General features: G+C 65.4%; 1 protein-coding gene across 1 annotated transcript; it reads left to right on the top strand.

Annotated features, from left to right (window-relative positions):
• Positions 1-2,301: 2,301 nt before the first annotated feature.
• Positions 2,302-10,693, top strand: TPRN (taperin). Its single transcript, XM_022578073.3, has 4 exons — positions 2,302-4,180; positions 9,679-9,940; positions 10,037-10,143; positions 10,261-10,693. The coding sequence occupies exons 1-4, from the start codon at positions 2,357-2,359 to the stop codon at positions 10,321-10,323; spliced, it is 2,256 nt and encodes a 751-aa protein (XP_022433781.1). The 5' UTR covers positions 2,302-2,356; the 3' UTR covers positions 10,324-10,693.
• Positions 10,694-12,320: the final 1,627 nt, after the last annotated feature.

Genomic DNA, 12,320 nt, shown 5'->3' with positions numbered 1-12,320 from the left:
TGCACAGTGGTTGCCTGACCTTTTGAGGGTGAAATGAGATGAATGCTGAGACACTCCCTGCTGTGTGGTGTAGCTGGTTACAGAGCTGAGGTTGTAAGGGGGGGTGCTGGAACTTGGCTAGAGCGTACTGGGTGGATGGGGGCCAGTTCCCTTGGAGAATCCCTGCTTCCTGCCTAGGGAGCCAGGGTGAAGACAACCCAGGTGGACCAGTGTTGAGGACCTACCAAGCAGTTTGTGTGACATCAGAGTCTTTGTGGGCCTTGCTGATCTGCAGAGCAGGGGTCAGCAGTCTGTGGCTTGGGGTCTGTTTCTGTGCTGCGTATCAGCTAAGAATAACTTTTCCATTTTCAAAGGGTTGTAAGAACGAAGAAGAATGTGACAGAAAGTGAATGTGGCCTGCAGTGTACAGGGTCTCTCAGTCTTGGCACAGTTGGCCTTTTGGGTCGGATCACTGCTGTGTGTGCAGAGGGAGAAGCCGTTCTGAGCATTGTAGAGTGTTTAGCGGCATCCCTGGCCTCCACTCACTAGATGCCAATAGCACCCCTCACTTGTGACAACCACAAGTGTCTCCAGACATTGCCAGGTCTCCTGGAGGACAAAACTGTCCCTGGTAAGAACCACTGGGCCAAAATATTTACTGTATGGCGCTTTACAGAACATGTCTTTGGACCCTTGTTCTAGTGAAGCAGCTTCATGACTCCTGTCCTGGGATGGATGCTGCATGGCCTGAACCATTGATATGCTTGAGTTGGAGGCTGGTGTAGTTTGTGCCACAGCTACAAAAATGTCTCCTACCCAGGATTGGCATAACTTGTGTCAAAGCCAGGTACAAGCTGACCGTTGGGAGCGGGTTTCCTTTTCATGTTATTCTTAGTTTGTGTGTTTTGTTGCTCCCCTGTTGTGTTTTGGTAGTTCAGGATTAGGTAATCCTGTCGGCATAGATGTGATGGGCATAAGAAGGCTTAGCTTCCTTCGGAGAGGTGATTTGAGCAGAGTCCTGAAGGAACACTTGACCTCTGGAAGGCCGTAATCCAGTTTCTTTTCTCCAGCTGAATAAACAGGGCTGTTAAAGTACCGTTAACGCAGTGGTAGCTGCAGACTGCCATGGGATCCAGAAGCTGCGAAGGGCCCTGGGTTGAAACCTGCCCCTGGTCTCTGCAGAGCCCCAGGCGCTCTTGGAGCCTGGTCCCTGACAGGTTAGTGGTGTGGGACTCAGTAGTGTCATTTTTGAACATCTGCTGACTGTAGGGCAGGTGATGGAAAGGCAGGTAACATTTGTCCTTGCCTGTGCCCACCAATTTCCCCTTCTCTCCTTGGCTCCCACAGGCCTGAAAGATTGTGGTGGGCACTGTGCAGCCCTCCACGGAGAGAGAACTTCCTCACGGCAAGTAGGCAGAGAAGCTGTGCCCTCAGGGTTAGCCTTGGGATGGGGCCGGTTCAGCGGCTGAATGGAATACACGCCCTGGCTTTTGTGGCTCAGCGTTGGAGAGTTGTGGGCCTGCTTGTGTGCGAGGAGAGAGTCCCCTGCCTCTGTGCCTGCTCACAGCTTCCGCACTCCCGTCCGTGTTTGCTGGGCCCTGGATGACAAAGTGCGGGTAGAGAGTTTCCACCACCTGTCTGAGCCACAGAGTGGATTCGGGGGGCCGGCAAAAGCTAGGGATTCCTGAGAAACCGGTTCCTCGGCACTGGTTGGGGCTCCAGCATTGGCATCTCCGTTAAGGCCCGTAGGGGACCGAGGACCGCAGGTGGGCAGTCCCTGGACCCGGAGGGTCCTGGACCGGGAGGCAAGAGGCTGAGGATGGCGTGCAGCCGGCACACCGCCCACGGGAGCGGGACAGTCTTCCGGTCCCGGGTTGGCCCTGCCTCCACCGTGCTTTCCGCGGGGGTAACAGGCGGGCAGAGTGCTGGCACGACGAGGAGGAACCAAACCCGGCCAAGGTCATACGCGACCTGGGGCCCAGGGGTCCGACCCGCCCACCGGCCAGGATCCACTCCCTCCGGGCTCCGCCCCGCGGGCGCGGCGGGCCAAGGGAGCAGAGGCGGAAGTGGGGGCCTCCACGGAGCGGCGTGAGGCGTCGCGGGCGTGTCCAAGGGGGCCTCCCCAATGGGGACCGGCTCCAGCGATGGTCGCTGCTCCACTGAGGCCCGCGGGAAGGCGGGGTCGGGGAGAGTGTGCTCCAATCAGCACGGCTGGCCATCCTCCCTCCCATAGGTGAGGCTGCCGGGCGCGGGGCGGGTCTGAATAGGCCTCCCCCAATGGGCGGCGGTCAGGGGGGCGTGGCCGCGGCGCGAAGGCCGGCGGCGGGCGGCGGCCGCAGTTCCCGGCGCGCGCTGGCTCCGGCGGCCGCTCCGCAGCATGGCAGGCCTGGGGCGGCCGAGCCCGGCGCCCCGCGCCACGATGCCCGCCTGGAAGCGAGAGATCCTGGAGCGGAAGCGGGCCAAGCTGGCGGCCTTGGGCGGGGGCGCGGCGCCGGGCGCTGGGGCGGGCGCGGAGGAACCCGCGGGGCCGGCGGCCGAGCCGCTGGTGCTGGCCGAGAGCCTGGGCCCGCTGCGCGAGAACCCGTTCATGCGGCTCGAGTCGGAGCGGCGGCACGGGGCGCGGCGCGGCGGGGGCGCCGGCGCGGCGGGGCCGGGGACGCGGCCCGCGCAACATCTGCTGGAGCTGTACCGCTGCGTGCCCGGCGTGCGCACCATCCGCGCCGACAACATCCTCATTATCGAGTCGGCGCCCGGCTTCCCTCCCTCTCCCGTCCCCGGCCCCGGGCCGGGCCCGGCTGCCCGCATCCGCGCCGCCGAGGTGCTCGTGTACGAGGCGCCGCCGCCTCCCGGCCGCGTTAGCCGCCTGCTCCAGAAGTTCGACCCGCCGGCCGCGCCGCGCCGCCGTGGGAGCCCGGAACGCGGCCGCCCCGTGCCGCCGCCCTCCCCGGGTCCGGCCCTGGTCCCGCGCGTGGGCGAGCGCGCCGCCTGCTTCCAGCCCGAGCCCGAGCGCTGCGGCGCAGGCCCCGGCCCCGGGCCCCGGCGCAGCGACTTCCTGCACAAGACCGGCAGCAACTCCTTCACTGTACATCCACGGGGCCTGCGCCGCAGCGCGGGCACTCGCCCACTCCCCAACGGGCCCGCGGCCCCCGAGCGCCGGGCCGGCGCTGCCAACGGCCTCACGGGCTCCGCGCCTGGGCCGGGCGAGTGGAAGCCAAAGGTGGAGTCGGGGGAGGCCCCCGCCCACCCTCTCCCCAGCCCCGGAACCCCCAGTGCCACTCTAGCCGCGCCCCCGGCATTGCCCACGCTCAGCCCTGCTAGTGCCACTCCCAGCCAGCGCCAGTGGGTCTCCGCGGCCACCAGCGCCAACGACTCCTTCGAGATACTGCCGGCCTCCAAGCCAGACATGGACACGATCCCTGCCGGGGACCTCCAGGCCCGGGCTCTGGCCAGCCTTCGCATGAACTCTCGAAACTCTTTCGTGTTCATCCCCAAGCGCAAGACCTCCGGGGCCCCTCCTGCGGAAGAGAGGCAGTCCGTGGGGCCTCCAGAGGGAGAAGTTGGCTGGGCCTCCCAGCACCAGGAGCGTGAAGCCCAGCAGGTGCCTGGAGCAGATGGTGTGTTTGCCGGTGGGAGGAGCCCCTCGGGGGTCGAGGAGGGAGGCAGCCCCATGCCAGGCACTGCCCTCGTGGACTGGACCGTTAGGTGGCAGAGGCTGTCTTCACCACCCCCGTCCCCACTGGTCGCCACTGAAGCTGAGCCTGCCCAGGGCTTTGGGGTTCCTGGCTTGACCAAGAATGGCAGGGAGCCTGGGAGGCCAGGGCTGCCCGTCACCTTCATTGATGAGGTGGACTCTGAGGACGAGGTTCCCCAAGAAGCCAAACTGCCCTACCCCGGGGCTGGTGTGCCTCCCCAGTACCACCCGCATCCCACCGGGCCTGGGCACCTGTCAGAGCCTCAGCACCGAGGTGGCAACACCTTCACGGTGGTGCCCAAGAGGAAGCCAGGGGCCCTGCAGGCCAACGGGGAGGCTAGGCCGAGGGAAGCTGAGGAAGAGGGGCCGGGCAGCCTTTCGGAGCCCCCTGCTGCCTTGGGGACCTCAGTGAAGAAGCGCTACCCCACTGTGCATGAGATTGAGGTGATTGGTGGCTACCTGGCCCTGCAGAAGTCCTGTCTCACCAAGGCCGGCTCTTCAAGAAAGAAGGTCAGTGGTGGCGAGTCACAGAGCTGTGGGTATAGCATGTGCCTTGTTCCCAGGACACCTCCTGACCTGGGTGTGGGATGGCTTCTACGTGGACCAGAGGAGAGCTGGAGCTGGGTGGCTGTGTAAGCTCCAGGAGAGGTCAAGCTGTGGGGGAAGCCCTGGCCTGGGTTCCAGCAGAACCCTAATGACCCTGGGGCTGCGGGGACGGCTTGCCTGCTCTGTACCTTGAAAGGCTGGTGGGGAGGGTCAGTCCAGCCAGGGCTTCGTCTGCTTGTTGGTTCTCGGGGCTCTGTCTGGAATTGCCTGGGCAGGACTGTCCCTTTGTAGGTCCCGCTGTTGGCTACACCCCGGCCTGGCTTTGAAGGGTGGCCTGGCATGTTCTTCTGGAGTTCTGGCCTATGCACGTAGCAGGTGCCAGGATGGAAGTGGAAAGGGACAGGAGACCTTTGATTTGGGTGGAGTCGGATACCTACTGTCAGCTCTCCAGAAGGCATTCTGGCCTGGAGCTTCGCAGGACTTGGCTTCGTGCGAGTGTCTGTTGAGCTCCTAGTGTGTGGCAGGCCTGGTCTGAGCCTGGGGTGTGATGCTGGGGAGCGATGAAGACGCTCCCCTCACTGGGGAGGAGAGACTGAGGATGGAGAGAGACCCAGGTGCAGGGCCAGGAGCCTCTTGGAGCCTCACTCTCCTGGCAGGGCTGCTTGGTGGCCTGGAACCCTCTGGGCCCAAGGAGACGTTCCTCAGATTCTTCCTGGTCATTCTAGCACCTAGCACCTGTGTCTGGCCCTGGGGCAAATTCCAAGGCCATCCCCACATGACTCCAATCAGCAGGCTCGCTGGGCGGACGCACCCTCCTGGAACCGCTTCTCTTTTGGCTGCTGGTGTCTCGGCTCCTCCCTGAGGCCACCTCTGCCCCAGCCTCAGTTTCCGTGGGGCCCTGGGGGACGGTGATGTGCCGTGCGTCACTGGAGCCCCCTTACCCACTGTCCCGCTGGCGCTAACTAGATGCGGCGTCTCCTCTCTGTTGGCTTCCTTTGATTTCCTGCCTCGGGGTTGGCCTTGGCACTGCCCTTCCTCCCTGCATCATCCTCTTCTTCTCCAGTGAGGGCATCGGCCCTCCTGCCAGCTCCATCTGCCCGGCCAGGCATCCACACCCGTCCCCCGCAGCGCTTCTGGTGCGCCCCGAACCCCCGCCTGTCCTGCTCGTCTGACCTTGCCTCACCCTCTGCTCGGTGCTGTGGTCATCCGGTAGCCGTGGTCACCAGCCCAACCCCCATGCTTGCCCTCCCCACCTTGTCTGCTCCTCCTCCTGCTTCCTGACCCTTGACCCCAGCTGCTCTGGGAGGCGTCCTTTCCCATGCTAGCCTGGGGCGGTGGAGGTGACAGAAGCCTCCTGCTTTGTAGACAGAGGATACTGAGGCCGGTGGAGATCATGGAGATCAGGGAGCTCGTGGGGTGGGACCCAAGTGTGATCCCCTGTCCTAACCCGGCTGCCCTTATACTGGGAGCCTGGCTGCAGCCCGGAGCCTGGTCATTCTGTCCCCAGCTGGGGGCAGAGCCGTGGGGGTCACTTGGGGCTTGGTTGGAGTGAGAAGGGCACGGTGGGGGCCTGAGGGCCTCTCGAGGCAGGAACAAGTGATGGGAGGGAAGCAGGCCCCGGGCCAGCCTGGCCCCCGTCTCTGTGCCAGCCTGAGGGGTTGGGGGTCCAGATGGATGGTTCCTGGCATAGCCGAGTGGCCTGGCTGGGGCCGTGCCAGAGCAGCACGACCTGCTGGGGGTGATCTGCCTGAGCATGCGCTAGCTGCCCTGTCCAGGAAGAGCCAGGACGCCTATCGGGTGGGACGGAGGCATGGGGCTGCCCAGCCCTTCAGAATGACCTTGGGCTACCCCTGGCTTTATCCACCCCGTCGTCCCACTTGCCTGCTGCCCCTGGGCCTTGTCCTTGCCCAGCCTACTCCAGCCGGCCTGTGGTTTCTATCACTGTCCTGCTCCCCCCACCCCGCGTTCCAGGGACGTGGTGGCCTGGAGGCCAGCAGGACCTTGGGGACCTCCCAGGGCAGGGGTCCTGGTCCCTTTTGCAGGGGGCAGGTGAGGTGCAGCTCTTGATGGCGTGGAGCCTGCCCCCGGGTTGCCACCTCTCCGGTGCAGGGTGTTGTGCTCTCACCTGGCCTTGGAGGGCGGCAGCCCTGCTCTGGGTAGTGGGCGCCCAGCCGGCCGGGCACGCGTCCCCACTTAGTTACCTCTTGGTGGAATCACAGATGCCCTCTCTCTCCGTCCCTTGCTGGCCCAGCCGACCGCTGCAGGCCGTCGCGGCCACACCCCCTCTCGCCCCCACCCCCAGGCTGTCCCGGTGGGTGGGGCCGGCCTGCAGCTCAGCACACCTGCCTCCCAGGGGGTCGGCGCTGTGGGCCTCTCCCCTTTGTGAGGTGCCAGCTGGCTGGGCTCCTACCTGTCTGGCAGCTCCTTCCCCTCCCCTTTGCCCTCCTCACTTTCTAACCCGCTGATCCCCTGCCCAGCCTGAGCGTGCCACGTCCCCACGCCCTCACCCTCGCCTGCGGTGTAGCAGTCACCCTCACCCCGACCGCTCGGGTCCTCAGATCCGAGGCGCCGCTGCCCTGGGGGCTTCTCCACCCGCTCCTCTGCTGGCGGGCGCGGCCTCTCCTTTCATCCGCTCTCCCCGCAGGCGCCGCCCCCAGTGGTCTTTTTGGACCCCGGGGACCACTGGAACAGGCCTGGACCCTCCTCCACTCAGCTTCCCCACTGGTGGGGGCGGGGGAAGGCTGCCCTTGATGCCCAGCAGGCGTCCCACCTGGGCAGCTGTGGGAACTTCTGGGGGGCCGTGTGTGGCCCCCGGAGCTCGGGCTGAGTGGGGGATGGCACGTGCTGGGGAGTGTGGCATGGGGCGGGTGCTCACCCCAGACCAGGGCGGCTGGAACCCAGCTCCCAGCCCAGACTGCAGGGTGGACACCCTTCAGTAACCCGAGCTGGGCGTGCCGGGCAGGGTGGGGTGAGGGGAACAAAGGGCTCTCTCCCCGTGAGCAGCGGGAAGTGGGCCGAGCCAGGACTCACCTGCCGGCTGCACAGCGCAGCGGGCAAAGTCCCTGAGCCCGGTGAGCAGGCGTGTGCAAGTGGCAGCCCCTGGCTGTGCCCCCCGCGGTTCCGTCTGCCCGGGGTCTGGAGGCTGCCCCCGCCGCCCGGGCATTAGGAGTCACGTGGGGTCCTGTGACCCACAGACCCGCACTCACGAGGAGCCTGGAGACTGAAGGCGAGGTGGGACGTGACCGGAGCCTCGGGCCCCAGCTGGGCGCCGACAGGCCTGTGAGCCCCGCCCCTGCCTGGCCCGGCTGTGCCAGGCTCCGGGCCTGCTTGCACCCAGCCCCCTCGGTCTCCCCGCTCAGAGCTGGTCATGCGGACTAATGAGGGCGTGCTGCTCGGCTGGGCCCTGGCAACTGGCCCTTCCCTGTCTTCAGTGGTGGGGGATGGGCCTAGAGGGCTCAGGGTCATCAGGGACAATGCCACGTACCCAGGAGCACCGTTCACTGCGGGGCCCAGCATTGGGCCCCTGTGCTGGCAGCCCCATTCTGCCTTGGCCTCCTCCTGGGGTCTCTGGCCCCAGGTCTCAGGGAGCCAGTCTTGGGGGGCCCAGGTGACTCCATCCCCATAGGGGCCACAGGATCACCCCACACAGCTGCCCAGGTGGGATGCCCTGAGTCAAGGGCAGCCCCCAGCCCAGGGCAGGCCCCCTGCCAGTGGGGAAGCTGAGTGGAGGAGGGTCCAGGCCTGCTCCAGTGGTCCCTGGGCAGTGGGCGGGCACCTGTGGGCTCTGGTGATTACCCCGTGCCAGGCCTCTGCTCTGTTTGGCCTCCGGGGGTGGGGGCGGGGGCAGCTGGATGTCCGGGTGGGGCCCATGCGGGGACAGTCACGAACATCTCCATCCTGGTTTGATCCATCTTTGGTGGCCGTCTGCCCGTCTGCTTGCGTCCCTGACTGCTTGTCTGTGTGTACGACCGGGGCGAGGGCAGCAGTGACAGGGCTTGCGACCTGCCCAGCAAGTGCCTGTGTGGGCCGTGCTGAGATGCGCAAGTCCAGAAGCTCGGGGGGCGGGCGGGGATGCCCACGGCTGTGCGGGGCTGTGTGTGACCGTGGGGTGGTGGGAGGAGCGCATTGCGCTCCTCTCTGGACACTGGCTCGGCAGGGCAATGCCTCCTACTCCTGGCCGGCCCTGCACATGTTACCCTGAGGCTGGGGTCCCTCTGCTGCCCAGGGCTGCAAGCCCGGCCCTTCTGCGAGGCCCCTCCCCGTCCTGCTGTCCCCAGGCCCCAAGGTTCTCTGCCTGGGGGCCCGACTCCCGCCCCTGGCTCTTTCCAGGGGAAGAGGAGGAACTTGAGCTGGCTGCGGTGTCCTGTGCCCTGGAGTTTAATATTTCGAGCTCCAGCAGGGCTGCTCCCATCTGCTGCAGGCGGGCAGCTCTCGTATTCATTACCGCCCTGCCAGGCCCGGCCGAGCCCTGCCGAGAAGGCCTTGGGGGACGTGCGACTCTTGTGGGGAGCCTAGTCCCGGGTCTCGGAGGGTGAGGATCCTGACCCCCAGTGCCCAAGTCCTTCTACCAGTGCCTGTCCCATAGCCCCTCAGAACTGGCAGCCTAGTCTGGCCTCTGAGGCCTTTGGGAAAGATTTGCCGCGCATGAAATTCTGGAGCCTGCAGAGGGGGCACGGTGGACGTGGGCCATGTGGGCAGTCCGAGTGGGAGGAGAGGGTCGCTGACCCCCACGCGGTGCAGCCTCGGGCTACCTACCTCTGACTCAGTCTGCGAAGTGGGTGATAGCACTTGGTGCCACTTTCCCGGGGCTGGCACGTGGCAGCCGCCCGGCTTCCATGCGGGACCTTGGGGGCCTGGCTTTGGGTGTGCCGGGCCCTTGCCCAACAGTGGTGGTCCGTGCCGAGCTGGGTGGGCAGGAGCATCCGGGTGCCTGGCGAGCTGGGATGTGAACTTAGCCCTGGAGAGAGGCACCGGCCAACAGGAGGGGCTGCTGGAGGTGTAGATGTGGGCTCCCCAAGTGCAGCCTCACCTGGACCTTGCTCCTGCCGGGGAGCCTCTGGCTGGGAGATGTGGCTGGTGGTGCCCTGCTCCCCTGAGAAGGCAGACCTGCAACCCTGGGAACTGCCTTAGAGGCTTCTGGAGACCCTGAGGCTTTGGGCTTCTGGTGCTGGCTGGGGTCTGGCCCTTGGGAGGGGTGGGTCACTTGGGATGCGGTGATCCTGGGGTGGGGAGGGGATGGGTGAGGCCTGGGCTGCAGGTGTTTGGACATCCTGAGCCTGCAGGGTCCAGGTGGAGGGGACTTCTCTGATGAGGGGCAGCCCCCCACTTCTCAGAACCTTTGAAGGGCCAACGGAGTGTTCGGCTCTTGCGCTGGTCTGACACCCGCGCTGTACCCGCTCGGTCCCGCTGGAGGAGCCCTGTGGCTGGGCACAGCACTTTCACTGGCGTGCCTCCTGCCCTAGATGAAGATCTCCTTCAACGACAAGAGTCTGCAGACTACGTTTGAGTACCCCCCCGAGAGCTCCCTGCAGGAGGAAGAGGCAGAGGCCGAGAAGGGGAGAGACGAAGAGGAGGAGAGCGAGGAGGGGGAGGGGGAGGAGGAGGCATCCGGCTCAGACCCGGCAGCGGCTGCGGCGGAGAAGCCCTTCACGCTCTTCCTGCCCCGAGCCACGTTCGTGAACAGCGTGGGCCCCGAGAGCCCTCGGCTGCCGGACGGCAGCTCCGGTGAGTGCCCGCCTGTGGGGATGGGCAGCCCAGGGGGTGGCCCGGGCCACATGATCATGCAGCCGCACGTCCACCGGTGTGCCTGTTGGCCCGCAGGCCTGTCCAGCTACACTCCGAAGCACTCCATGGCCTTCAGCAAGTGGCAGGAGCGGGCGCTGGAGCATGTGCCGAGCACAGAGGAGCCCCAGTCCAAGGAGGTCATGGTGAGCGGGGTGGGGCAGGCGGGCGGACACCCAGGGAAGCGGGGCGTGGCGGGGGGTGGGCGTGGTGCTCCAACGCCTGGACAAGCCCCGTCGACCGCCTCTGTGTCCCTCTCTCAGCTCACCCCTGCCGGTCAGAATGACCTCGCGGACTTCCGAAGCGAGCCAGCCCTCTACTTCTGAGCCCCGCCCTAGCAGGATGACGAAGGCTGAGCCCCAGGTGCCCGGGAACTGCACCCCTTCTGCCCCACCAGGCCTGCCCTCCCACATCCCGCTCTCCCTCCCTGGGGCCTCCCAAGTAGGCCGGTACTCGAGGCCTGAGCCTGGGGCACCCGGGACTCACTCGACCCCGGCTCGGGGGCACTGCCTGTGGGGGAGGGACGGTGTCCTGCTGTACGCCACGCCCAGCGGCTGTCGGGTGCGTCTGGGGTGGGGGCTGATGGGACCCTGACACCACCCCCAGCCCACACTCCCCACGTCAGCCACTCCGTTTCTGATGAACGGCAAGTCTTTTCCCGCCTCTGATGACAGACCAATAAACAGCCCTGGATGAGGCCGCCTCTACCTTCCTTGCGTGGTCCTCGGCTGGAAAAAGGGGGAGCGGGGCTCAGGTCTGCAGGGCTATGCTGAGGCACTGGCAGCTGGGAGGCAGCCACCCACCCAGGGTGTGATGCAGGCCCAGCTTGGGTTTCTGTGCCCGGGGGAGGCAGTCCCGGCTGACACCCCACACTGCACAGCCCTGGTGCCCCAGGCTCTTTCCCCACCCCTGTGGCCCTAGTTGCCCTGCTTCTCCTCCCAGCCATCCCCTTGGCTGGGAGAGGGACTTCCCTGTGCCTACCCTGTGAGCACCCCCAGTCTCTGGGGCTCCCCTTGCCTCCCAGAAGCGGCTCAGTGGGAGCTATGGTGGGAGGTGGGACGCCAGGTAAGCTCTCTGGGGTCTGGAACTCTCTGTGGGCCCGGGTGGTTGCTGCAGCTGTCGGGTCCGAAGTGGTTTCCCTGAAGGGCCAGAGCCTGGGGGTGGATGAAGTGCAGGGCAGGTGGTGGGCAGAGCCTCAGGGATCTTGCCTCCTGTTTGGATTGGAAGGTTCCCTGACCCACAAGGGCCTGCAGGAATGCTGTGGCAGGCAGACCACTCCCCTGGGGTAACGTCAGCAGGGAGGTCTGATAGATCTGGAAAAGTGACAGAAGACAGAGCTGCCCACTAGGGAGCGGCTCCCGGCTGGGCTGACTGCCTGTGCCGAGACAGGCTGTTCACAATCCTGGCATCAGATGCAAGTCTTTTCCTCTTGGAGCATCAAGCCCACGGGAAATGCCACCTGGCCAGGCTTGGGAGGGAGGAGGGCATTTTCTTGGGAATGGTGGGCCCAAGTTTCTGCAGACCTTCTCAACCAACACATGCTTCCTAAACCCCCTATCCCCCACGGACAGCAATTGCAGGGACCCCATGGGGGCTGACAGGCCAAGGCAGGTGGACCCATGGAGGACTCGGGATGGAAGGCAGGGCCCTGGGCTGCATGGGAGACTGGCCTGTGACCAGAGAGTGGGAGCAGGGGTGCTGCTGTCCGGCAGATTCTGGAATTACTGAGCTGGGGTGCAGCCACTCCCAGGGGACCTGAGCGCAGGAAGAGCGTCTCCTTGGGCCAGGCCTTATGCTAGAAACCAGGACCAGTGGCCCTGATGGGAGAGGTGGGTGACGGGGGTCACATGAAACGCTTAGGGGCACCCTTAGCTCTGAACGCAAGGCCGGTCACAGAGAAAGCCATCCCTTCACGGAGGAGCCGTATTACAACTGGACAAGGATTCGTATTTTGATTCTAGGGGGGCCCGGCAGCCCCACACTCCTGACACAGGCAGCAGGCTGACGTGGATCTTTACAAAGACAATCTTTACTGACAGTCACAGGCCCCAGGCAAGCTCTGAGGTGAAGGAGGGCCCCAGCCCCTCCCACACTTGCCTGGACACCTGCGGGCCGAGGGAGGGGTGACAGGACTCCCAAGGTGCTGAGACCAGAAGTGGGACTTCCCCGCGGCCCCAGGCTGGTGTGGAGGCCTCAGTGGGACCCTGAGTAGAGCTGCCCTCCCCAGCGCCTGTGTGAGCTCAGAGCCAGGATCCCCACCTGGTGGGCTACGCTCAGGTCTTTCCTGTCACCCAGAGCCAGTGAAGGTTGGCAGCTGCCTCTT

This window comes from Delphinapterus leucas, chromosome 6, assembly GCF_059928025.1.
Source record: "Delphinapterus leucas isolate spDelLeu-1000000601 "Yukka" chromosome 6, BTC_Dleu_Yukka2, whole genome shotgun sequence".
Classification (NCBI taxonomy): Eukaryota; Metazoa; Chordata; class Mammalia; order Artiodactyla; family Monodontidae; genus Delphinapterus; species Delphinapterus leucas.
The sequence above is the reverse complement of the archived record's forward strand: the minus strand, read 5'-3'. Positions and strand labels throughout refer to the sequence as shown.

Excerpts from the sequence above, each read along its gene's own strand:
- TPRN (XM_022578073.3), top strand. The coding sequence starts at position 2,357 with ATGGCAGGCCTGGGGCGGCCGAGCCCGGCGCCCCGCGCCACGATGCCC. Across the intron at positions 9,941-10,036 it reads GCTGCCGGACGGCAGCTCCG|GCCTGTCCAGCTACACTCCG; the intron begins GTGAGTGCCCGC and ends GTTGGCCCGCAG. Across the intron at positions 10,144-10,260 it reads CCCAGTCCAAGGAGGTCATG|CTCACCCCTGCCGGTCAGAA; the intron begins GTGAGCGGGGTG and ends TCCCTCTCTCAG.